Source organism: Saccopteryx bilineata, chromosome 3, assembly GCF_036850765.1.
Source record: "Saccopteryx bilineata isolate mSacBil1 chromosome 3, mSacBil1_pri_phased_curated, whole genome shotgun sequence".
In the NCBI taxonomy this organism is placed as follows: Eukaryota; Metazoa; Chordata; class Mammalia; order Chiroptera; family Emballonuridae; genus Saccopteryx; species Saccopteryx bilineata.
In genome coordinates, this window is record NC_089492.1 from 226,075,169 (window position 1) to 226,103,025 (window position 27,857).

At 37.8% G+C, this 27,857-nt stretch overlaps 1 protein-coding gene across 2 annotated transcripts in view; it reads left to right on the forward strand.

Moving 5' to 3' along the window:
* Positions 1-27,857, forward strand: part of ERICH3 (glutamate rich 3) — a 141,511-nt gene that overhangs the window by 14,973 nt on the left and 98,681 nt on the right. Inside the window, exons 2-3 of one of the 2 annotated variants that reach the window (XM_066268881.1) lie at positions 17,344-17,437; positions 25,067-25,192. In XM_066268881.1, the coding sequence (XP_066124978.1) occupies positions 17,344-17,437; positions 25,067-25,192 (220 nt within the window). Of the gene's footprint in view, positions 1-17,343; positions 17,438-25,066; positions 25,193-25,351; positions 25,372-27,857 lie in introns of those variants that run through there. The other variant, XM_066268882.1, reaches the window with a different exon arrangement.

The following is a 27,857-nucleotide window of genomic DNA, read 5'->3' on the forward strand; positions in this document are numbered from 1 at the left end:
AGGTGTGAGATAAGGCACAAGAAAGGCAGATTGAGTATATGCTGTTACATCCCAGGAGACAGACTACAGCAGACCCAAAGTGAATTTTATAAGTTTTATTGCAAACCTGCACAGGGACTGCAGGCAACCCACGCAAGAGAGTACTGCAGCCCCGAGCTTCTAAAATGGCTCCTTTTTATAGGGTGGCTATCTAGGATGAGCAAGCATTTACAGAAGCAGATATGGCTGTTAGCTATTGGCTAGGGAGGTCGTGTGCAGCAACGGGGGGGGGGGGTATAGCTCAGTGGAGAATTTCAAACATAAACTTCTGATAAGGGTCTCTGACTCATAGTCTCGGCCTCACAGGGACCTTGTCAGCACTCCCTGTTCCTTCAATAGTTACACTCTTGGCAGCCCCAGCATATCAGCACTCCCTGAATCTAACATTCCCCCATCTCTTTTGGGCATAAATCAAACCCTTGATTCTTCATCAGTGAGGAGAATGGTATAAGGCTGGGGCTCATGAGAATTTTCTACTTTAGCTGTAGCTATAAGCTAATTGGGTCAGGGGTCTTCCCTAGTATGTGCTGGCACGCTGATAGTGTGCCCTTAGTACTACAAGCTTTACGGCTAATTTCTTTTGTACATACTGCATGAGGCAGTTGATAATATATGGACTAATGGTGACCCCCCTACTATGAGCAAAACGAGGGGTCCAGTAAGAGTAGTAAGTAATGTAGTGAGCTAAGGGGATGAAGAGAATAAATTCTTATACTAATTTCTTTCTGCCTTGTATTTTTCTTCTCTGTACTAACTTCTTACAACTTGCACAAACCTTCTGCAACTTACATAAACCTTCAACTTTTATGAACTTTCTTTACTATTCATATATAACCTGCTTTTACAACAACTTACTTTTTCCTTTTCCTTTCAAAAGTACCTCTACACCTCATACCTTTTATTATTAAAACCATACAGTTCCTTTCCAACTAATCAGAATTCTTAATTTCTAAAAACCTTAACCTTCAGTGAGGACTAAGTTAGTAATAAGTAATCCTCTTTTAAAGATTGCTTTTTGGAGGTGTCCTTTTCCTAAGTAGCCTATTGGACACATGACCAATATTCATAGGTTATTCTATAGTGGTAGCTATGAGCACATATATAATTTTCATTTACCTTGTAGCTTCTCTCTCAGCCAAGGGTCCTACACCCCCTTTCTGTATGACTCATAGCAGTACATGCATCAAACCTTAAGATGACTTTACCTTGGCTTTCCTTTACCTTAGTTTCCCTCCCTCCCCAAAGTCTAATTAAAAGGAGGTCCTTAGTGAGTTTCTTCAGGCTTTAGCCATGCGTGGACCAGTTAATTTCTGGTTTGTGGCTGAAGCAGGGCATGCTGTCCTTCTCAGGGTCAGCTTACAAGGGTTGGCAGGGTCAGTCTTCGCTGTCCACAAAGGTGTCTCTGCTGGGACTGCAAACTTTAGCCGGCTGTGGTGGACCCAGGCGGGTATGCCTTCTACCTTGGCAGTAGTGGGGGTGGTCAGGATCATGGTGTGTGGACCCATCTATGTGGGAGTCAGTCCTTGGGTGGTATACTGCTAGAAGTGCTTCTTGGACAGTCTTTGAACAGTTTGCTGAGTAACCTATAAAACCTGTAAGTTTTTATAGGGAAAACTTAGGGAAAGGGTGTTACATTTCTACACTTTGCAGTTAGAGTTTAAGTCCTAGTGACCACTGCTTCTAGCTGGAATTAGCAGCAGGTCCCAGCCTATTATAGGCATGGGGCGTTGAGATAAGAGAAATAAAGGAGATACTAAACATTAAATAAAGCAATAAAATCAGATTGTCAATACCCACAGTAGAGATGGCCTTTGTGTTTACAAGAAATGAGATGAGCTTATTTTCTACTTGGAAGAAATACCTTAGGCTCATGAACGATGTCCTTGGGCCTTCAGTGGCAATTCCCAGCATGCTGGGCAAGATCAGGTCACAGGTAGCTGGAGCAGGGCTAGAAGAGACTGAACTCTCCCTCCATGGAGCAAGGGGGCAGCTTACCTTCTCATGTCCCTCTTTCCATAGCACAGGTGTGTCAACCAGTGGGGCCGGGAAGCCTGGCAGGCTTCAGTTCAATGACCTTTCTTTCCACTCTGGAGCAGGGTCTTGATTAAATGCTATAAAGCGCCTAGGGCGCTGGAGCCAAAAGTTGGTATTTCCTGACTTCTTTTGGGCCTTATTTGCCTTTTCTGTTACTTCCTTGGTCATTATAGACCTTAAAAGCCATGCTCAGAAGATCTCACTGAGGGGCTTGACTAAGAGAGCAAAATTGGGAATCCTGTATTTAAAGAAGCCTATTAGACTGAGGAAAGAAAAGATTTGATCTGTGGTGGTAAATCAGGTGGAGGTTCAGGATTATGTTTCTAGAGTTCTCTTTTCTACCTATTATGTTAAGAATTCTTCTATTAAGCTAATCAATAGTAATATTTGTTACTCTGGGTTTTATGACCTAATATTGAACAATTAACAATTACTGAATTATTATATATCCCCTAATATTTTAAACTAAAATTTTAACATCACAGGCTATGAAAAAGCAAATGAAAAGGAGAATTAACAAAAGACTATTGAAATAACATATACATTTCTAACATAGAAAATGTTTTTTGTTTGTTTGTTTGTTTTGTATTTTTCTGAAGCCGGAAACGGGGAGAGACAGTCAGACAGACTCCTGCATGCGCCCGACCAGGATCCACCCGGCACACCCACCAGGGGCGACCCTCTGCCCACCAGGGCGTCGCTCTGCCACGACCAGAGCCACTCTAGCACTTGGGGCAGAGGCCAAGGAGCCATCCCCAGTGCCTGGGCTATCTTTGCTCCAATGGAGCCTTGGCTGCGGGAGGGGAAGAGAGAGACAGAGAGGAAGGAGTGGGGGGTGGAGAAGCAAATGGGCGCTTCTCCTATGTGTCCTGGCCAGGAATGGAACCCAGGTCCCCTGCACGCCAGGCCGACGCTCTACCGCTGAGCCAACTGGCCAGGGCCTGTTTTTTGTTTTTTTACAACAACAGATCCTTGGTACAAAAAGGAAGTCTTTGTATTTGACAGACTATACAACTCCATATGCTTTACTATTAGTACAAATTTAGTACGATTTACAATAAGAGATTATGAACTACTGATTTTCAGAGAAAAATAAGGAATGGCCTCAATTTCCTCAGGGACATAGTAACCCTATAATTCCCTAAATCTTCTCCTCGGATTTGGCTTCACATGGAGGCAAAGATTTCCCAGAGCCAAAGCAGAGGAGGGCAGGGGCTGTAGCAAGGTGATGATAACCTCTAGCTTACTGCACTGTTATCTTTTGCTTGACTAAGCAGTGGAGCAGCCCTTGAGCCGGTGCCCAAGGGGGAGGGGCAAGTGCCTGAAACTGTTAGGGGAGCCTGACGCTTCTCCTGCAGCCAGCTGCAGCCTGGCTGCCTTTTCTTTTTCTACCTCTGCTGCTATACTGGGCTGCATACTGACCATGCTACCTGCCTGCAGGTGGGTGCTGGTGATAGTATGCTAAACTCTCTATGTTTTCTATGGGTCTAGCAATCCTTGGTTTTGGCCAGTCTGCTCTTAAGTTGGCCATTCTAGTTCACAAAGAGTCCGCAACGTGGCAGAATCAACAGGAGTCCCATAGTCTCGTGCCCTGTGAGAGAAATCAGAAAAGTTATCAAGCAAGCACTGAAGAGGCGTTAGGGCAGCAGAGAGGCCCTTGACTCTTGAAGGAATCCTGTGAGGAAGCAATGAGCGAAGCAGACAAACAAAGCAAATATGCACACAAAACAAACAAAACTTCTAAACCAAAACCAAAGGGAGAAGGCAGCGTCCTGCGTTCCCCGACCAACCGGGTGGGGAGAAATCAGGTGGCGTCCCACCTGCTCCACTACACCCTTTTCTAACCAGAGCTCTGTTTCCAAATATTCAAAGAGGAAGCTTCCTTACCAAACAGTCTCGAGACTCCAAATGTTTCGAATCAGCCAAATTCAGTTTCCAAATGGCAACTGCCGGAGGCTGGCCAGTTACCAACATCTGCTGCAGCCCACTCCGTGAGGAGGGGTCTTACACGGTCTATCTTGCTGGGGCCTCCATTTGTTACATCCCAGGAGACAGACTACAGCAGACCCAAAGTGAATTTTATAAGTTTTATTGCAAACTTGCGCAGGGACTGCAGGCAACCCATGCAAGGGAGCACTGCAGCCCCGCAAACCTGCACAGAGACTGCAGGTAACCCACGCAAGGGTACACTGCAGCCCCAAGCTTCTAAAATGGCTCCTTTTTATAGGGTGACTATCTAGGATGAGCAAGCATTTACAGAAGCAGATGTGGCTGTTAGCTATTGGCTAGGGAGGTCGTGTGCAGCAACGGGGGGGGGGGTATAGCTCAGTGGAAAATTTCAAACATAAACTTCTGATAAAGGTCTCTGACTCATAGTCTCGGCCTCACAGGGACCTTGTCAGCACTCCCTGTTCCTTCAATAGTTACACTCTTGGCAGCCCCAGCATATCAGCACTCCCTAAATCTAACATATGCAAGGCAATCTTCACCTACTTATTAATTTTGCCTAAATCAGCTGTGGATATGAGAATAGGTAGAATAACATGGAAGTTTTTCAGATCTCATCTAAAAGACAACGATTTTCTAACTTGTTAACTCAAAATAGATATTGACAAATAGGCATCTGAAGGTCAGAAAAAGAAATAATATTTATTTTCACATTGAAAAGTACATTTCAGACATTGTTCTGTGTAACTGGAATACTGGGCCCTAGTGAATAGAACAAAGTTAATGCCTTCGTGGAGTTTATAATATGGAGAAAGATAATTAAGGAACCTGGCTTTCTGAATTCAAAATATTGCTCAGATTTATATGAGCTTCTTTCTAAGAGGATAATGATTAATCACTCTTTAATGAACAAATAGGGCAAAATAGACTTCAAGTGTTGTCTCCTTCAAGGAAGGCTTTCTGCCAATGGGTAAAGTTAAATATGGAAAGAAAATACTCATGGTAGAAGTCTTTAAGAAGTAGTTAGTCTTACCTGCAGAGTATTATTTCAGTTTGGGTTTAAATTGATAATTGAATAGGAGTTGTATATTCAATGATAAAGTCCAAAATTTATTGAGCATTTACTATGTGCTAGATAAATTGTTAAGTGATTTATACATATTGACTCATTTAATGCTTTAAGTCAGTAGTCCCCAACCTTTTTTGGGCCACAGACTGGTTTAATGGCAGAAAATATTTTCATGGACTGGCCTTTAGGGTGGGACGGATAAATGTATCACATGACCGAGACAAGCGTTAAGAATGAGTCTTAGACGGATGTAACAGAGGGAATCTGGTCATTTTTAAAAAATAAAACATCATTCAGACTTAAATATAAATGAAACAGAAATAATGTAAGTTATTTATTCTTTCTCTGAGGCCCGATACCAAATGGCCCACAGACCGGTACTGGTCCGCGGCCCAGGGGTTGGGGACCACTGCTTTAAGTGACTTTTTAAAGTAGTGCTATTACTATTTCCATTTTCAGAGAAAGATATAAACTACTGCCAAGTTAGGTACCTTCTCACCTCTGGTTGCTAATCTACTAAATAATCCAGTGAATATTCAAACTGAGTATATCAGAGTTGAGAGGTCAAACTCCTAACTACCATAGTCTGCCTTCCTGGGACAGTAGGAAATATAGGTTTCAAAATGAGAGTTAGAATATTTAACTCATCTCCTTTCCCTGCCTTAAAACCCTCCATTTCTGTCATGAAACCATACAATTCTAAGACTTTTGGGCATACCATCCTATAACTCATCCCTTTGATCTTTCAACAATTTCCTTTTATTGAGCCAAAACCTCATCCCTGCACTTTCATTCATTGTTTGTGATGATCCTGCCTTGTTAGCAACTTTCACAAGCCAACCAACCACTTATGTGACTCCCTTTATATCTTTCCTTCTCCATACTGAGCTCTGTAGAACCTTTGGCTGTACTCTGTAGAACACAATCAATTTAGTAGTTAAAGCAGAACAGTCCCTGGTTTGAATCCTGAATCTATCTTTAACTAGTTGTGAGTTGTACCTCAGTTTACTTATCTATGAAGAGGGAGGATAATAGTACTTTGCAAGGTTGTTTTGAGAATTAAAATATATAGTACATATCATATAGGGTGTTTACTGTGTCCCCTACAGATATTTAAGTGATCAGTAAGTGTTAGTGATGGCAATTGAACTCCCCACTTCAGTCGTCTTTGCTTCAAATAGCCTCATTATCTTTCTTACTTTATAAGCTACTTTTCTTTTAATGCATATATTTTAAGTGGCTATAATTTTTTTTATTTTCTATTCAAAGATGAAAGATTCTTTAGTTTCCAAAGGTGAACTTGGAGGCTCAAACCATGTATTCTAGGGAACTGGTCAACCTTAGTGCGACTGGGCCTGCTGACTCCCATGCACTGCTTTCCTATTGACTCATCTGTGAACACTGCAAAATCATCTCCCAGCAGTCTGCACAGTTGGAGACTAGTTTTGCTTTCACTAATCACTCCAAACCATTCTATTAAGGTTATATATAAAATAATATTATGGTTCTCATCTTATTGCATCATTAGAATAAGCTGAGAAAAATTGTAAATCAATATTTGGTATAATTGCTGAAATCTGGCAGGTTTGTATACAAATAAAAAAGAATAAAGAATGTAATATAAAATCATTTGTATGATAAGTTTAGTCACCCTCTATAAAATGGCAGGCAATAGAGACTTGTGGCCTAACTTCAGTTGACAGTTTTCTTATAAAGGCTTGGTAAATAATTGACCCTTGTGTCAATTCCTCTTTTGTATTGGTCTTCAAGTTTCTTCAAAAGGCTTTTTTTTTTTTTTTTTGCCTCCGTGGAAACTTTTTTTTAATGCAACTTTACAGCATATGGCAAGGGCACTTATGTGACAAAACAGAACAGCACTAACAGTGTCAGCATGATCATCCACACTGAACATTTTGCATTTAAAAAAGCCCACAATATTTAAAGCATGCATGTGAACCCCTTTGGTTATAGAGTGTTTTTCCGTTGTTATCCTGAAGCAGAAGAAAGGTTATGACCCTTACACATGGATTTTTTAAAAGGATATATATCAAGGAATTGACCAATATACTTTGTTTCCATTAACTGATTTATTTGTTCATTCAACAAATATTGGCTGAGCATGGCTCCATACTCTACCTTAAGAGAGGGACACAAGGAGTGATTAAAAACGAATGCAAGATATTCTGGGAAGGCAGTGAGACAAGGACCCTAGGAAAGGGATAAGTGCAGTACTATTGAAATTACTGTGACATTCATTGTTTCTGAGGCCTTTGACCTGAGTTTACTGATGAACCATGCCTACTTTCAGAACGTCTGTTTCCTGATTATAAAAGGAGGGAGTTGGCTAGACCTTATGTAATCATTTTTACCTGTGAATTTCTATAATTTAATATGGTAGTAGCATTGCCATATCAATAAACTTAGATAATCTGCTTTAAGAAGTAGTCACATTTCACTCATCCTGATAATTGTAAAGAGAAGAGGAGTGAACCTCTGAGCGCCATCCGTCTTGTAAGGGGTAGAATTAGAATTTGACCTCAATCCTTTTGGCTTCAAATCACATCCATTTCTTATTTCATTAATTTCCGTTGAGCAGGAGGTGTTTGATATAGATATATTTGCCTTTAATTCTAGGGAAATTGTACCTGTTTAAGAATTAAGGTATATGATGACATATTGCCTAAATTTTGTTTCTCATCAGTAGTAGAGAGGCAGTTTTTAGTGATGGAAAGGTAAGAAGTTTAACTTTGCTTTATTTTTCTGGTTATTGCTGCTGCTTTCAAATGTTTTATTTGGGGAAGTTATTTCAATTTAGATTATATTAACTTCTTTGTTAAGAATCTCACTGAGATACAAAATCTTAGCCTTGGTTTGGTGGCTTGAGTGTGATGAGTTTCCCCCTAGAGTTGGAATTTAGTGGAACCTTGCAAATCTTTTCCGATGGACAATGAGAGAGATATTAGGATCAAGAGATGGAGCCCCGTTCCTTGTGAACTATAACATAAAGGTGATCAATCCACAGTATTCCGTGACTTGTTTAACTTGCTTTCCAAGTACAAATACTTGTGGAAGAAGCATTTTACCTGTCAGTCCTAGAAGCCGGCCTGGGTAGTGGAGGTTTGATGCGAGCCCTCCTTGAACACGATCATATTCTCTACAAATTGCAGACTTAGTGACCTCTGAAATGCAGAGCACCTCTCGATTAGACTTTTTATCTTTAGTAATAAAACTGTGCTCATTCACCTAAGTCTCATTTGATTCTGTTAAGCATAAAATGGTGTAATCAGTTTTTTCCAGATTGGTAGGTGAGTTGAAACTTTTCATTTGTGGCAATATAAAGACATATCTTGCATAAAATTTCTTGATTGAAATGTCATGGAAAAATGTCAATGTAATTGCCAGAGTCCTTGTGTTCTTTTTGTTAGGGATAGAAAATTGTTGAATGTGTTTCTGAGCCCCTTTGGTCAGACATTGCATACAGAAGATTAATTTCTGGATTAAAAGTATGTAAAGTATACTTCTGTATGTTGATTCAGGTAATGAATTATCCTATTTATCCCCTGTGCTATATATCTTGACACTTACTTTTTAAATTTAGTCAGTACTGTGCTGCTAAACTATCTTCTCAGAAAAAAAGAAGAGCCTTGATTTGTAGTGTTTGCCAATTTCTGAGATATAAACACTCCCATGATGGCCAATTTTAAACTAACAACGGCTTGTAAAATTTCTGAAAATTTTAACAATTATCTCATGGGAGCCAGTATGAGCTAGTTCCAAAACAGCACTGTTTTTAAATACACATTTGTATGCTTTTAATTGTTTTATGTATAAAATTCTTCTCTCTGATCCCTTTTTGAGGCTCTTAATAGTAGGGCCTCTGTCATATTCTTATATACTATATGCCTTCCTGTTTTCCTTCCCCAGACCTGCCTCCATACGTGCAGCAGCAAGCGTGCGTGATAACCTGCTACGTCAATACTAAGATGATTGTTTTCATTTTTTAACTTTACAAAAATCATTTACAGTTAACAATCAATGACAAGTCACAGTGTAATTGGCAAAATTTTCTTCTTGTTTAGTGTTTTATATAATAATTAGTTGGATTTAATGAAACATGTTTAATGCTGAATAAATTATATTTCATATGAATACAATTACATAACGTGGATTAATTTGTCTTTTCACATGTTAGATAAAGTAAGCTACCTCTATACTCTTATCGTTATGAGAAAAAAAAGTAAATTGTGTGAGATGCTCCCAGTGTACCTCTTGTTCATTTATTTTAGTGCTCACATTTGGCACATCACATTTAGATCAGCAAGGTAGGCTCTAACTTGTATTTCACATCCTGGTGTGATTTTAAGATTGTCTTTCTCTGTCTGGGAAGTGTCCTGTTGGAAACTGGGAGTCACTGGCATGATTGATCACTTTAGTTTAGACAATGTATGTTGCAGCCAAATAGCCATTACACTCAGTATCCAGTGTTTCTGCTCCCTGTCATCTGGCATATAATTTTTTTTTTTTTGGTAGACAAAATAATGGCCGCTCAAAGATGTCCATGTTGTAATCCTCAAAATATAAGACTAAATTACTTTGCATAGCAAGGGAATTAAGACTGCATATGGAAATTAACCTTGCTAATCAGCTGACTTTAAGATTTCCCAGGATTAGTCTGGATGGACTCAGTGTAATCACAATGGCCCCTATATGAGAAAAAGGGAAGCAGAAGAGCCAGAGCTAGAGAGACAGTGTTGTGAAAAAGATGATCTGCCATCACTGGCTTTGGCAGAGGAAGGGGGCCAGGAGCCAAGGAATAAGGGAAGCCCATGGAATGTAGGAAAGGAAAGAAAAATAATTCTTCCTTAGAGCCTCCAGAAGGAATGCTGCCCTGCTGACACCTTGGGATTACTCATTTAGACATTCCATCCTCCAGAGCTGTGGGATAATAGATTTGTTTTTCTAGCTGCCAGTGTTTTTCTGCTTTTGTGCAGAGTGAATAGTATACTACACAAACTTTATTAATTTAAATGGCCAAGTACCAATTGAACTAAATAAAACTGGTTATGTCAAAAAAATGTTTTTATATTCTCTCTGAACAAGTCTTCTAAGGAACGTGTGGTGTAAAGCAGATTGCAGGTATATATATGTATGTGTGTATATATGTGTATATATATACATATATATGAAAAGACACAATGAAATGGAAAAACATTCTATGTTCATGGATTGAAATAATCAACAATGGCCATATTACCCAAAGCAATATACAAATATAATGCAATCCCCATCAAAATTCCAATGTCATTAAAAAAACAAAACAAAAACAAAAAAATCACTAGGTTTGTATGGAACCATAAAAAACTCTAAATATCCAAAGCAATTGTGATGAAAAAGAATGAAGATGGAGAGGTCAGACTACCTGACCTCAAATTATACTATAGAGCTACAATAATCAAAACAGCACGGCATTGGCAGAAAAACAAACATACAGACCAATGGAACAGAATTGAGAACTCAGAAATAAAACCACATGTATATGGACAAATTATCTTCTACAAAAGAGCCAAAAACACACAATGGAGAAAAGAAAGCCTCTTTAATAAATGGTTCTGGTAAAATTGGAAAGCCACATGCAAAAGAATAAACTTGACTACAGTTTGTTCCCCTGTAAAAATATTGATTCAGAATGGATCAAAGACCTAAATATAATATCCAAAACAATAAATAACATAGAAGAAAACATAGATCCTAAACTTATGGGCCTTGGCCGTAGAGAACAATTTATGAATTTGACCCCAAAGGCAAGGGAAGTAAAGGTAAAAATAAATGTATGGGACAATATCAAACTAAAAGGTTTCTGCACAGCAAAAGAAACTGACAACAAAACAAATAGGCAGCCAACTAAATGGGAGATGATATTTGCAAACAAAAGCTCTGATAAGGGGTTAATATCCAAAATATGTAAAGAACTCACAAAGCTCAGCAACTTTCCAATTAAAAATTAAACTTTCCAATTAAAAAATAAGCAAACAATCCAATTAAAAAATGCAGAAAACCTGAATAGACACTTCTCCCAACAGGACATACAAATGGCCAACAGATATATGAAAAGGTGCTCATTTTCATTAGCTACTTGAGAAATACAAATCAAAACTACAGTGAGATACCACCTCACACCTGTTACATTAGCTATTATCAACAAAACAGGTAATAACAAGTGCTGGAGAGGCTGTGGAGAAAAAGGAACCCTCTTTCACTGCTGGTGGGAATGCAAATTAGTACAACCATTATGGAAAAAAGTATAGTGGTTCCTCAAAAAGTTAAGAAAAAAATTAGCATATGACCCAACAATCCCTTTACTGGCTATCTACCCAAAAATCTTGACAACTTTTTTATGTAAAGACACATGCACACCCATGTTTATTGCAGCACTATTTACAGTGGCCAAGACATGGAAACAACCAAAGTGTCCCTTGATAGAGGATTGGATAAAGAAGATGTGGTGCATATATACTATGGAATACTACTCAGCCATAAGAAATGATGCCATTTGACATTTATAACAACATGGATGGACTTTGCGAACATCATACTGAAAAAAATAAGTACATTTAAAAAAGCTAAGAACTTTATCATTTCACACATGGGTGGGATATGAAACTGTGACTCATGGACATAGATAAAAAGGAAGTGGTTACCAGGGGAGAAGGATGTGGGGAGGGGTTGGAGGATGAGTTCTAAAGAGGGACAAATATAAGGTGGCAGAAAATAACTTGACTTTGGGTAATAGGTATACAACATAATGAACAGTTCAAATGCTATAGAAATATTTACCGGAAACCTATGTACTCATATTGATTAATGTCATCCTACTAAATTTAATTTTCTAAATAAAAATTTAAAAAAAGAGTAAGAAGATTCAAAGATTTTAGTACATGGTTTTTATGCTCATGTTATGGCTAATTATAAATGGACGTTATATATTTGTTCATTTTTGTCTATAAGAAACCTCACTTAAAATTTTGCTCTCTCTATGCTAGGTAGAATAACATTTCTCTGTGAATATTTCATGATTCATATTTTCCTATCATTATGATTTTCTTATATATTAACTCCTTATCAAATATATGGCTTACAAAGGGACTTTAAAGGTAAGTGTAGTGATAGCTCAGAAAGAAAAGGGAGTGGGGAAAAAGCTTTGTCTTCTTAGAGAATGCATAAATAATCATGTGCAGAATGTTTTGTGGCAAGTAGAACAGTCAAGGCAGAAGGAGGTAAGTCACTTACTCCCAGTTGCAGATGAAGTAATGGTGGAGACAGAATTGAACTGGAGCTGGATGGAGCCTTTACCACCACATCCCTTGCCCTTTACCAAGGTAAACAGTGTAGGGCCAGGCTGGGAGATGAGGTGGGGTTCAAGACTGCTGCAGGTCAGGAGATTCCTCTATCAGTGTGACCCATAATACCTTATTTTAGGTTTTCCTGGGATTGACTTAACATTAAGCAATAATCTTGTTTTGGAGCTTTTCTAAGGAACATAGAAGATCTGTAATAAATATTATTTGTATTCCATAGACCCAGAAGAAAACAAATAAGAGTATGTATGTGGAAGGGCTTTGTGATGTGCAGAAGGGGCTAAGGACATCACACTCCTTCCCCAGCCTAGGGCAAAGTGTCTGACATTAGCACACTCAGATACTTTGAATAACTATTTATGAATGGATTGGCCAATAACATAGGAAGAAATCAAGTACACACACACACACACACTCTGTGCATGTATTGCCCCCACCCCTTTACTAGATTATAAGCTCTTTAGTGAGGGTCTGTGCCATCTATGTGTCCCTGTGCCTTATAGCATGCCATGAAAATAGTACTCAATCAGTTTGTGATTAATAATATCGAAGTGCCTGTCCTTTTAGTTGGGGTTTTATGGGATAGATGCTCTCTCTCTAAGGGCAGGTGCAGTGATTGAAAGGAATCACTGACTTTATTACTTCAGAGCCCCATTTCTATATTCAACATGTTGGGAGGCAAGTTTTCCAGTATTAAGTGTAAAAAGGCTGAAGCTGGGAAGGCAGCATATCCAGTGACTCAGCAGCCACAACTCTAATCCTCAGACACCATAGCCATGTGTGGTGTGTACTTGTTTCCTGGAGGACTGTTCCCCAGGCACTGAGCCAGAGAGTGGGTCATTCCCCACCCAGCAAACAGTGGGTGAGTTACAAGTCTTGTTCATCACATAAAGAAGCCAATGAGTTAGACTGGTCTGGCCAGTTAGTTGTGGGACTTGGCATGAATAGCATGGTCTTTGAGTGACATGGTGGCCTGGGGGGGGGTACTGTGATCAATGCAATTGTTGATTCTATGGAGGAGAGAGCAGGAGAGGATCACAAGACTGAGGCAGTGTGACCAGGAAGTTGAGCTTTGACAATAGATTCAAAGGTGATTTACAGAAGGAGTGGAGTGCCCAAGGTGCAACTCAGTCACCAAGCCTGGAGCAAGGTAACTTCATCTGGCCCAAGGTTATGTCCAGTGCAAGAAAGAAAAGAAAAGAGTGGAAGGTGGGAAGAAAAAATATCAGTGGTAGTGATTAGAGAGAACAAAGGCAGAAACATCAGAAAAACTCTTAAGTTTGTGACTGTGTCAGTAAAGCTCTGGTAACCAAATAAATGCAAGGGAGGCTACAAGCCCATACCAAGCCACATAAAGAATGACTAGAAAGCATCAGATAAACCATGGTTTTGGCTCAGAACCCTTGTGAAAGAAGTTTGATGGCCAGAACAAGTACAGCATTTATATGCATATGGTGGAAATGTTTGTATTGACTACTGTCTTAGCCTGTTGCAGCTGCAATAACAGAATACCATACACTGGGTGGTTTAAACAACAGAAATCTATTTCTCACAGTTCTGGAGGCTGGTAAATTCAAGGTTAAGGTGCCAGAAGATGGGGTGTCTGGTAAGGACTCCCTTCTTGGTTCATAGATTTTCCTGATGTCATTTCACATGGTTTATAAGGGCACTAATTCCAATCATAAAGGCTCCACTCTCATGACCCAATCACCTCCGAAGGGCCCCACCTCCTAACACCATCACACAGGGGGTTAGAATTTCAATACTCAAATTTTGGGGGGAAACAAACATAGTCAGTAACAACTGTTTTACTAAATTTGTATACAATTTACTCTAGTACAACTTTTTGTTACCATTTTTGTAATTTATTAATCTAAAATTTCAGTTAAAAATAATTCAGGTGGGGGCAGAGGGGGAAGGTAGTAAAGAGGGATCAAATATACAGTGATAGAAAATGATTTAACTTTGGGTGATGAACACACAACATAATCAACACTTCAAATGCAATAGAAATGTTCACCTGAAACCCGTGCACTTTTATTGATCAATGAGACCCCATTAAATTAAATTTTCTAAATAAAATTAAAAAAATAATTCAGGCATTTTCTGATAAGAAAATGATGCCTTGCTGGATCCAGGTAGTTAGTCTTCCTTAAGTTGTGTGACCATAGTCGTGGCAGGAGCTGCTTTACAAACCTGGCACCCCAACCTGGACTCTTCATTATTCCTAAATATGGATAAGTTTGAAAACGGATGCATGCAAAGGTTTCCATTTAACTGATCTAGTCGACTCTATCTATCTATCTATCTATCATCTATCTATCTATCTATCTATCTATCTATCTATCTATCTATCTATCATCTATCTATTTATTTATTTTTGTCTTTTTCTGAAGCTGGAAATGGGGAGGCAGTCAGACTCCTGCATGCCCCTGACCGGGATCCACCCGCATGCCCACCAGGGGGCGATGCTCTGCCCATCTGGGACGCCACTCTGTTGCAACCAGAGCCATTCTAGTGCCTGAGGCTGAGGCCATAGAGCCATCCTCATCGCCTGGGCCATCTTTGCTCCAATGGAACCTTGGCTGTGGGAGGGGAAGAGAGAGACAGAGAGGAAGGAGAGGGGGAGGGGTGGAGAAGCAGATGGGTGCCTCTCCTGTGTGCACTGGCTGGGAATCAAACCCAGGACTTCTGCACGCCAGGCCGATGCTCTACCACTGAGCCAACTGGCCAGGGCCTCAAGTTGACTTTAAGTAAGAGTTCCTAAGGGGCATATCATGTACATGTATTCATTTAGTAGGAGCCTGAGAAAGCAGAATTAAAGTGAGGTGGGCACCAAAGCTGGCTAAGCATTATTATTAGTACCTAAATATTGAAAGAGATAGATAGAGAGTATGGATTAAAAGAAGGGAATATTTTATCAGTCAGCAGGGAAACTGAGGTTCTTGCTGTCCCATATTTCTGACCTTACTATTTTTAATCAGGGTGTTAGCACTCACAGCTATTCCAAAACCATTTATTTTTTTTTAAACTTGAGCCCGAGAAACAGACAAAAGACTATATATGATATCAGTATAATGATTTATCTTAAGAATCTGTGAACTGTGGAATCATGATTGTTAGGACTGAGAGACACCTGCTCACCTTTCTGAAATGAGCTGCTGAAAAGATGTTCTGAGATTCATAAAGGGTAAAGGATACGATGTTGACCTTTTGGAGACAGGAAACCTTTGATGAACTGTAGGACACCAAGACAGTTCATTTAAAAGATGGTTTCAAAGCATTATCAAGGCTAGTTTTGTATGTGTATTGCTGAAGCCCTTGGGTTGTCTTTTTACATAAACCCAGCCAAATAATGGTTTCCATACTTGTTCATATGTCTGCAACCCTCCTGTGGCACCTTGGTTTCTGGGCTTTGTAACTGCTTTTCTGTCTCTTTTGTGCACAAAATTAAAATTTTCTTACCACTTAACAGCGTGGAACTGTCCTGAGATGGGCATTAAAGAGAAAGGAGATAGGAAAAGGTCACAATACCATTTCTATGTAATTAAGGCAGTGCAAACGGCTAAATCAAAGTGTTGCTAATGACATTGACTCAATTCAGTATATGAGTTTCTGTTCTAGTCTTGGAATAAGTTAAAGTCTGCTGCTTATAAAATATACGATGTGTGAATCTTTGTTACAGTTAATAGTATATGTATTGTTTCAAAGACAGCTTTATATTAGGGCTGTATTTGGGCATGTGTGCTCTCTTTATCTCTCTCTGTCTCTCTATACATACACTTATGTTTATATGAGTATATATATGGATGCATATATTTGCATACATGTATGCATATGTGTGTATGTGTTTTTTGTCTGGTAATAATATTTAAAAAGTGAGGAAAACTTTCAAAAATCACTTCAAATCTTTACTTATAGTCTTAGACTGACAATTCAGCACAGTATAGACTGTAATCAAGGACCTAGATTTTCTTTTAACTCTCCAAATGACAGACCCTAAAATCAAAAGTGATTAATGATTTAATTTTTTTGGTTTTGGATGTGGAATTAATGAAGTTGTCTGGATCTATATGACAAAGTTAAGACTTCTAAATAGCTGAGCTTAAACTCAGATAGAAATTTATACCAGTAAGAAAGTCCTGAACAAAATTGTGCCTTTATTTATTGAACACATAATTATTTAAGTACCCAATAAATAACATCAATAAGGATACCAAAAATAATGCACTTTCCTGGCCTTAAAATAGAGCAGAAGAGACTAAGAAACAAACAATTACATATTGTGTGACGTGTAATGCAACTCAAGGGTCTAGGGGAGAGGAGTGGATGGTAACATAGCACACCCAGTGTGCCAGGAAAAGTCTCCTGGGAGAAAAGATGCTTGTGCGGCACAGGTGTTGGCCACTAGCCAACAGGTGAGGGAAAGTCCTTTGTCGTGGAGGGACTGTGCATCATGCCCAGAAGACAAGAAAGAATCTGCTGAGGAAATGGAGGTAAGTTTGAGGGAGAGTTTAGTGTGTAACAAGAGAATAAAGCATTCTCTGAAGGACCCCCAACTTTCCCATCAGGTCTCCCCCATGGAAACATTCCTGACAACTGGACTTGGTGCTTTCCTGCTCTGTGTCCCCATGCCTTTTTACATTTTTTTTTTGCCTTTTTACATATTTTTATTGTTGAATTAATTCTTTATACCAATTTAATTGTTTGTGTTTGATTTTCACACTTGTCTTCAGGATAAACAACATCAGGTCTTATCATAAAACCTAAAATAATATGTTATGAATGCCTGGTTAGCTGGATGAATAAGATTATACACAGTTTGGAGAAAATCCGAAGTTGCCTTGATCATCAAGCAATACTTTAGAAAACTTTAATACTTTCATTTCTCTTTTTCAGATTACTTGCAGCATATAATAGTCTCACTGACAAACACCTGGCTGGATATTTTAACAATACAAGGATAAGGCGGCATCTCTTACGATCAGGGCTGGTAAGATTTGATTTACCTGCCCTTTTGTTTCATTAAGTTCAACAATTCCCTTCTTTTTGGTTTTCTCCTGGAACTAATTAGTGACATCTCCCTCCCCAACCCCATTTCAAAAGAATTATTTACTTTCCTGATTTATCATTTTTGAGGATGTGTTACAAAAGATAGGAAAAGAGATCACAATGACTGCTAAGTCATTTTAGATTATTGAGAAAAATTCCTGAGTTTCCAACAGAGTATTTCACCTTTTTGTTTATTTATTCATTTATTCAACACATTCATTGAACACACTTTATGGGCCAAGAACTATTCACAGTTAAGGATAGAGAGGACTTTACTGTCCTTAGGAAAAAAAAAATACATCATTTTTAATGATCACAGAATCTGATATAGAAAACACAAACATTTCAAAATTTTTCTTTTAATTTTTAAGAGTTTTGTTTTCTGCGATGGTTTATTGATATGTTAGTATATTTTGCTAGCTCCAAAACTATTATTTCTACAAAATTTCCATTTGTCTAAAAGTAATGTGAAAACCTTTTAAAAAATACTATAACTTTCCATTGAAAGAAATGGGTATGGTTATTGAAAATGCGAATAAAGAGGTCTGCGGTTTACCTTTTTAAAACACAGTGGTTTTCCTTAACTATTGTTGCTATGGTGTTGAAAGGATATGCATTGCATTTCCAATTGTTTCTGTGCTTGACATCCTGGCTGGGTAGGTATCAGAGTGCTTGCTTTGTTTACTGTGGCTTTGTTTTCAGACAGACCTGGCTGAGAGTTCTGTCATTTACAAGACAGACTCTTTAGCAAATCACTTAACTTTCTCAGTTCCAACTTTCTCAATTGAAAAATAAAGATAATGGTACTCAGGATTGTGGCAATTAGAGATATGTAATAAATGGCTGTTGCAATTATTGTGGTTACTATTAACATTACTTCTTGGGAAACTATATGTGGGCTTCATGTATAAATAGGAAGGACCTTGTATTTATTTATCAACATCATTAACAAGCAATTAAACATTGGTTATGTGCATAGCAACTCAAATAAGAAAGATGCAGCTATTTGTTTAGAGTAGTCTTTCAAATATAGTCCCTGAATCAGCAACGTTTAGCATCATCAAATAAGAACTGGTTTGAAAATAAAAATTTTAGATCCCCACCACAAACCTATTGAATCAGAAGCTTTGACATGAGGTCAATCAATTCATTTAAAAAAAAAGATTTATTGAATTTATTAGGGATGCCGTTGGATAATACAATTACATAGGATTCAGATGTACAGTTCTATAACACATTATCTCTATATCGCATTGTGTGTTTACTACCCACAGTCAAGTCTCCTTCCATCATCATATATTTGAGCCTCCTACCCTGTTCTACTAGCCCCTGCCTCACTATCCCTCTGGTATCAATCACTCTGTAGTCTGTGTCTATGCATTTTTGTTTGCTTTTCTTCTTTGTTCATTTGTTGCTTTTAGTTTTATATTCCACATATGAGTAAAATCATACAATTCTTGACTTTTTCCATCTGATTTATTTTGCTTAGCATGACATTCTTTTTTAAAATTTTTTAAATTATTTTTTAATTTTTTATTAATTTTACTAGGGTGACATCAATAAATCAGGATACAAATGTTCAAAGAAAACATGTCCAGGTTATCTTGTCGATCGATTATGTAGCATACCCATCACCCAAAGTCAGATTGTCCTCCGTCACCTTCTATCTAGTTTTCTTTGTGCCCCCCCCCCCATAACCACCACACTCTTGTTAGCGTGACATTCTTAAGATTCATCCAGGGTGTCACAAATGGCAACATTTCAGCTTTTTTTATGGCTGAATAGTATTCACTGGTATAGGTACCACATCTTCTCTGTTTTTTTTTGTTTTTTTTTTGTATTTTTCTGAAGCTGGAAACGGGGAGAGACAGTCAGACAGACTCCCGCATGCGCCCTACCGGGATCCACCCAGCACGCCCACCAGGGGGCGATGCTCTGCCACTCCGGGGCGTCGCTTTGCTGCGACCAGAGCCACTCCAGCGCCTGGGGCAGAGGCCAAGGAGCCATCCCCAGCGCCCGGGCCATCTCTGCTCCAACGGAACCCCGCTGCGGGAGGGGAAGAGAGAGACAGAGAGGAAGGAGAGGGGGAGGGGTGGAGAAGTAGATGGGCGCCTCTCCTGTGTGCCCCGGCCGGGAATCGAACCCGGGACCTCTGCATGCCAGGCCGACGCTCCACCACTGAACCAACCGGCCAGGGCCTCTTCTCTGTTTTAATTATCCAACAAAAGACACTTTGGTTGGATTGTTTCCATGTCTTGGCCATGGTGAATAATGATGCAATGACTATGGAGGTACATATATTTTTTCTTTTTCCCCTTTTAGAGCCTCACTCCAGACCTATTGAGTCAGAAGCTTTAGGGTGAGGCCAATCAATTAATTTTTTATAATTTTATTAAATTTACTGGAGTGATACTGGTTAACAAAATTTTACAGGTTTCATGTGGACAATTCCACAATACATTATTGTGTGTTCACAACCCCAAGTCGAGTCTCCTTGCAATATTTAACCCTCCTATTTTCTTTCACTTCCCACAACCCACCTTCCTCCAGTAAACATCACACTTTATTGGAGCAACATTGATTAATAAGATTATATAGGTTTCAAGTATACATTTCAATGCATGGTCTGTATATTGTATGTGTGCCTACCACCCAAAAGCAAATTATCTTCTGTTACCATATATTTTGTCCCTTTTATACTTTACTACTCTCTCACCCTGCTTCCCTCTGGTAATCACCATACTGTTGTCCGTGTCTATGAGTTTCTGTTTTATATCTCAAATATGAGTAAGATCATAAGTTTTTAGCTTTTTCTGATTGACTTATTTCACGTAATATAATATTCTCAAGGTCTATCCATGTTGTTGCAAATGGCAGTATTTCATCTTTTCTTATGGCTAAATAGTATTCCAATGTATATATGTACCACATCTTCTTTATTCCAATTATCTATCAAAGGAATCTTTTTTTTTTTTTTTTATATTTGGGAGGAAAGTTTATTTTTTTATGGTCTGTTTGCATTAGACCGTCGGGCAAAGAGAGGCCATTAAAGACTTGTCCCAAATGGCTGGGCAGGAGCAGCACAAATCCAATGTCAATAGCTGAAAATACAAGTATTTAGTTTCACTAAACTTCTCTTTAAATAACATTTCTTTCCTTCTCCTGAAGCAATCTGAGGGAAAGAGAGACACAGCCGGAAAGAGACAGAGGACGAAGGAGCAAACCAAAGCCAGGGTTTGGGGGAGGGTAGGCAGGCTGGTCCAGAGACCTTACTCCTTTCTCAGTGTCTTCAGCTAGCCCAGGAGTTGTTGCTCAGAGTCGTGTGCTGCAGTGCAAGGACTATTGCTAATTGGGGGCAAAGGAGCCAACAGCAAACTTTAAAACAAAATGAGTGAAAATGAACAAATGGTCAAACCAGGATCAGCTCTGGGGAAAATGACCTGAATTCCGTATTCTCCTGGGGTCCCTCTCAGTGACAGCTGCCTCTTTTCCTTCCCCACCACCATGCTGGCCCTTGGTGGCCCCAGGGCAGGGGCTACATCTCATTCTCTGGTCGCCAGGCAAGTGGCTGTGAGCAGTATTTACTGCTCTTTTCCTTGGAGTGAGATCCCTTCTGGCTCTTAACCTCCCCTCTCCCACCCCATTCCTGTAAGCAGGGGAGATTCAGGCACTCACTACCAGGTCTGTTGTGGCTTCTTATTTGCTCCTTGGTTTTTGAGAGCTGGTCTTGTAGTCCAGATTTGGTTTTTCACTCTGATTGTTCATAAATTAGTTTATAATCCATTTCGGTGGTGTGAGCTGGGAGTCTGTGCGTCTGCCTACTCCACTGCTGTCTTCAGGTCCTCTGGCTTTGGTTGTTTTTTATATCTTGGCAACTATGATTAATGTCACAGTGAACATAGGGGTACATATATTGTTGTGAATAAATGTTTTCAAATTTTTAGGGTATATACTCAGAGGAAGGATTGCTGAGTCTATGATAACTCTCTCCTTAATTTTTTTAGGAATCTCCATACTGTTTGCCATAGTGGCCCTGCCAGTTTACATTCCCACCAGCAGTGAATGAGTTCCTTCTTCTCCACAACCTATTCAATACTTGTTTTTACTTGTTAGTAATTGCCATTCTAACAGATGTGAGGTGGTGTCTCATTGTACTTTTGATTTTCATTTCCCTAATACTAAGGAAGTTGATCATCTTTTTTTATATCTGTTGGCCATTTGTATGTCTTCTTGGGAGAAGTGCTTGTTCAGATCCTCTGCCCATTTTTTAATTGAATTGTTTATTTGATGTTGAGTTGTATTTCTTTTTATTTTTGAATATTAATCTCTTGTTGAACCTGTTGTTTACAAATATCATCTCCCATTCAGTTGGTTGTCTTTTTTGTTTTGTTGGGTTTTTTTGCTGTGCAGAAGCTTTTTAGTTTGATATAGTCCCATTCATTTATTTTTGCCTTTACTTCCCTTGCTTTTGGGGTCAGATTTGTAAAATCTCTCGAACCAAAGTCCATAAATTTAGTACTTATATTTTCTTCTATGTAGTTTATTGTTTCAGGTCTTATATTTAGGTTTTTGATTCATTTTGAATTAATATTTTTTACATGGAGACAAACTGTAGTATAGTTTATTCTTTTGCATTGGCTTTCAAATTTTCCCAGCACCGTTTATTAAAAAGTCTTTCTTTTCTCCATTGTATGTTTTAAACTCCTTTGTCAAAAATTGCTTACATATATATATATATATATATATATGGTTTTATTTCTGGTCTCTCAATTCTGTTTCATTGGCCTGTGTGTCTGTTTTTCTGTGAATACCATGCTGCTTTGATTAACTGTAATATAATTTGGAGTCAGGTAGTGTTAGACATCTGGGTTTTTTGTTTGTTTTTGATTTTTTGTTTTGTTTTGTTTTTCCTTTCCCTTGAGGACTGCTTTAGCTATTCAGGGTCTTTTGTGGTTTTATACAATCTGATAATTTTTTTTTCTATTTCTTTAAAGAATATTATTGGGATTTTAATGGGGATTGCATTATATCTGTATATTGCTTTGAGTAGTAGGAACATTTTAGCTATGTTGATTCTTCTAATCCATAAACATGGAATATCTTTTCATTTCATTGTGTTCTTTTCAATCTCTTTTAATAATGCTTTGTAGTTTTCAGTGTATAAGTCCCTCACATTCTTTTTTAAGTTTATTTCTATGTATTTTATTTTTTTGCTGCAATTACAAAATGAATTTTTAAATTTCTTTTTCTGAAATTTCATTGTAAGTATATAGGAATGTAGTAGATTTTTGTACATTAATTTTATACTCTGAAGCTTTACTGTATTTGTTTATTGTTTCTGATAATTTTTTCATGGAGTTTTGAAGGTTTTCTATATAGAGAATCATGTCAACTGCAAAAAGTAACACTTTTATTTTTTATTCTCAATTTGGATGCCTTTTATTTTTTTCTCTTTCTTGATTGCTCTGGCTAGGACCTCTAGTATTATATTGAATTAGAGTGGTAAGAGTGAACATCCTTTTTTGTGTTTATGATTTTAGAGGAAAAGCTTTTAATTTTTCACCATTCAATATATTAGCTAAGGGTTTGTCTTAGATAGCCTTTATTATATTGAGGTACCTCCCTTCTATATCTATTTTCTCGACTATTTTAATCATAAATAAGTGTTGTATCTTATAAAATGCTTTTTCTGCATCTATTGATAAGACCACATGGTTTTTATCCTTTATTTTGTTAATGTGGTGCATTACATTGATTTATTTGCATATGTTAAACCATCTTTGTGTCTCTGGTATAAACCTCACTTAATGGTGATATATTATTTTTAGTGTATTGTTGTAATTTATTTGTCAGTATTTCGGGTCATATGGTAATGTCAGCCTTAATTTTTTGAGGCTCCATACTGTTCTCCACAGTGGTTATACCAAATTAAAATGGTCATATTACTCAAAGCAATATACAGATTTAATGTAATCCTCATCAAATTGCCAATCTGTTTTTCAATTTGCCTTCTAAGGTGATTCTGAAGCAGGCGCCAGTTTAAGAATTTTATTCCCATAGAAACTGCCAGTCTAGTTGGAGAGATTAGACCACTCCCAAGGGAGAGAAAACAATGACACATCTAACTGCAGAGAGGGTGGCAGTACAGCAAGTTCTCAACATATTCTTCCCAATGGAGCACATGGCCTGATGTGCCATGGACAAAGACTGTGACTGATTTGTAATCCCACACATACTTTCTACTACCACACCCATTTCTTCCATTGGAAAATGCATTCATAAAAAAAATATATCAATAACCAATCACTTGTAGCACAACTTAATCACAGCATTCCAATATGTTGTGACAACAGTGTTAAAAATACTATAGTTATCAAAATTAATAAATGTGTAGGCACAGATTAGACTTTTTAAAAAAAGAGCAGGCTTAATTAAGTGGAAAGGAAAAAGATCAACAATCCAGGAAAAATAGCACCCCTTTTTTAAAAAAAGAAGTTATTAAAAATACCAAATAATGTGCCCATAAGAAGGATTAAAAGGAAAAAACAAACAAACAAATAAGTACAGTTGACCCTTGAATAACACAAACACAGGTTTGAACTGCATGAGTCCACTTACATGTGGATTATTTTCAACAAATACTATGTTGTTTTGATCTGTGGATGCAGCAGGCCAAGTATAAATATTTGCTTATGCTGTTTTATGTGGTGGACTTGAGCATCCATGGATTTTGGTTCTTTGGGGGTCCTGGAACCAGTTCTCCAAAGAAAACTGAAGGACAACTAAGTTTTTGAGGATTCAAAAGTTATTTGCAGATTTTGGCTGTATGGAACCCATTAAACCCCATGTTGTTCAAGGGTCAACTGCGAATAAAAAACCAGAAACCACCATCCTGGGGACTTGCAATGATGCCAACAGAAACCAATCTGGATTTTTTTCTATCTTCAGCACAATATAAGCTTTAAAAATCCAAATCACATCACATTAAGTTACATTCTGGGTTGAAGAGAAGAAGAACAAAAAGCAGTGTGGAGACAAAGTAATGAAGCCAATTATTTTAAAAAACAAACCGATGAGAGCCTCTGTAGCTTATATATTTTTCCCTTCAAAGTATACTTCCTGTGAGGTCATCAGCCTGTGATCACTGCCCGTATTTATTGGTTTAAGATAGCACCCCACCCTTTCTTCCCCAACGCATGCATGCAAAAAAAAAGAGAAAGAAAGAAAGAAAGAAAGAAAGAAAGAAAGAAAGAAAGAAAGAAAGAAAGAAAGAAAGAAAGAAAGAAAAAGAATACCTGGGTTCCGTCAAGGGAAAATTGCTACTTTAATGAAAAGCTTGTTTTAAAATAACAAGTACATCAACTGTATATATTTTCACAGTGATGGGTATATAAGACTGCCTTTCTCTATTTTTGCCTTATGAAATATTTATTAAAAGTGAAAGTTTATCAACCATTGTAATATACTCCTTTAGGCTTAGGAGATGCCACTTCTCTTCTTTCCCTTTGTGTTGAGTAACAATACATTTTCTGCTTTGTATTTCTATGTGTGTTTTATTTATTCATGACAGATCACAAGAAGTGGAAGAATACTTTCTGAAAAAGAATACAAGCTAAATATCATGAAGAGGGATCACCAAAAATATATTCGAGAGTGCTTAGCCCAGGCTATTTTCCATAAGGTTCTTGATATGGAGGTACAAGTATTTACTATTTTCTGTAGTACTGATATTTTCTAATATGATAATTAATAACACCTCTGTATCCAGAGGCAGGGAGCATTCTTCCTGTATTTCATTTAAAAAGAATGGAATAAGGTGACCTGAGATTTAAATGCTTTGTATCTCTATAGGTAGCAAGGAGCCAGCAGACTAAGGTAAGCATTTTTCCATTTCTGTTAGAGAATAATATGGACACCATTATATATTTTTGTGATATTTAATTGAACAAATAAAGATTTTTAATCCATAACGGCAACTCTAAAACATACCAGCCCTCACCATCTGTACCTCAATTTCCATTTGCTAAAAACAAGTGACATCTGTTTAAATATCAGTAATTCCACTGCCATGAATTATTTCAGATTTGTTATTCTTTTAAGGCTCTGAAGCTCAGTCGTATGCTAAATTTCAAGCAATAGGCATTGAAACATCTGCTGTCCCTCCTACTCTAGGCCACGTTGGTCAGCATGAATTTACAATCCAAGCATTAACAACATTTTAAAAAATCTGACATGGCATTTTTAGTAGGATATCTAGCTAACTTGATAAATTATTTCAGCCTTGCTCTACAGAATTTGTAGTATAGAGCATCGACACAATTTTAATCTCTGTAAAAAAGCATGTCACTTCTTGGCTTTAACATTCTGCAGTAAATCAGAAAACTTGGCTCATAAAACCATTGACCTGTGGGTGCAGTAAACATTTCTGAACAACTGTAGAATCATCAGTAAAGCAGTACTAAGCTTAGTGCCACTGAAAATTATGCTATCATTATATTGAGCAGTGTTGTGTTCACTCAAGATGTATGTGACCTGTAAATTTAAGAATTCATTTTGTGCTATATCATGTACATGAATTACATATGATCATTGTTTATGCCCCCCCAAATTCACTTGCTTATGAAAGTATTAAGTGCAATTCTACAACTAATGTTACAAAAATAGTACAGTGAAAACTTAATCTGTTACTGGTTTCAAACAATCAGTATGCACCAAGTTCTGTATTAGCTTTGATCCTTGAAGTATGGTTTTCCAAACTTTTGTATAACTGACAACTATAACAGCTAAATATGCTATTGTTTAATCATCTTTGTATTCTTAAAGTTTGGAATAAATATCTTAGATAAATGGTGAAATGTAATTTATAATGTATAAATTAATTAGCAAAAAGTATATTTCTTTCTAAATGGTCACATTTGTCTCACATTTAGTTTAGGCTGATGCTGTTTACTAATGTTGTTATATTAATATTCATGTATTCATTCATGCAAAAAACATTAATTGCTGGCTTACTACCTACCATTATGAGGCTACATGATGTATGACTGTAGGATCTTAAAAAAAAATACTGTAGAAAGTGATCAAATGCTTGAAGAAAGGGTCAAACAGACTGAATTCAGGAAAGAAGGAATTGATGACTTGGCTCTGTGAGAGTCAAAGAATGCTGCTCACAGGTCCTGCTAGTTGAACTGGACTTTAAAAATTGAGTGAGACATCCAATGAAAACATAAGAAAGGCATTTCAGAGAGCAAAGTTACAGAGATGTGAAAGGACATTGTGGATGGCTGGAAGGGAAAGCTCACTGAGGCCAGACTGCACAGTGGGTTGGTTAAAAGAGTGTCAGGAAGGAACACTCTCTAACAAGTTGAGGCCCAGTTTCTGGAGGTTCTTCAATTCCAAACCAGATTTGGATTGTAAGTGATGAAACATTTTTTATCAGAGGAGCAAAACAAAGGAGCAGAGCTGTTTTAGAAACATGATGTTGTTAAAAGTGTGGAAGATGGATTAATGAACTGGAAAACATTGGAGGTAGGAGGTCAATTAGGAAGCTGTTGCCAAAGGGTGTGCGCTATCAGCAATTGTGGAAATGCTGGGGACATGCAGCTGTCCATGGAGTCAGGAAAGAGGGAGAAAGACCAACACTGACTGAGAAAAGGTGAAGGAGAAGCAGCCCAGAGAAGCTCGGAAGGTTCTAGCTTGGTGGGTTGGTATGTACATTGCAGATCAGGAACAACAACATAGGCTGGAAAAGAACTTTCAACTGGTGGGAAAACGTGCCTGATATAGTGATATCCTGGAAGCCAGGAGGTTCTCACAGGGGCAGAATTCAACTGGGATAAAAGAAATTAGGTTTGACCCAAAGGACAAAGACATTGGTGGCCTTGGTGAAAGTAGTTCCAGCTATGATAATGAGGAGAAGGGGTGGAAGTGGGTGACCACAGTGAGTTAGATATAAATAGGAGGTGGAAAGTGGTTGACATGGGATTAAATCAAATTTGGTGACATATGGGTGAGAGAATAGGAAAGGTGGAGTATGATGCTTAAGAAGGCAATAATCGCATCTGCAGGATTTCAGGAAAGCAGGAGAGGATTATAAAAGAGAACAAAATGCTCTTTAAAATACTCTCCAATGTGTTGGAATGATTTCAACCTGAATTATAAGCAGGTTATTTTTTACATCAGTTTTATTTTTCAATTATATGACTAATAGAGAAAATCTGGAAAACAGAAGAAAGTACAAAAGAGGAAAATATACTTGTCTTTCCATTAAATTTAATTTCTAAATTAAAAAAAGGAAAATAACCACATAGGACGTCTCCTCTCAGAGATAAGGACTGTTTACATAGTCACATTTTCTTTTA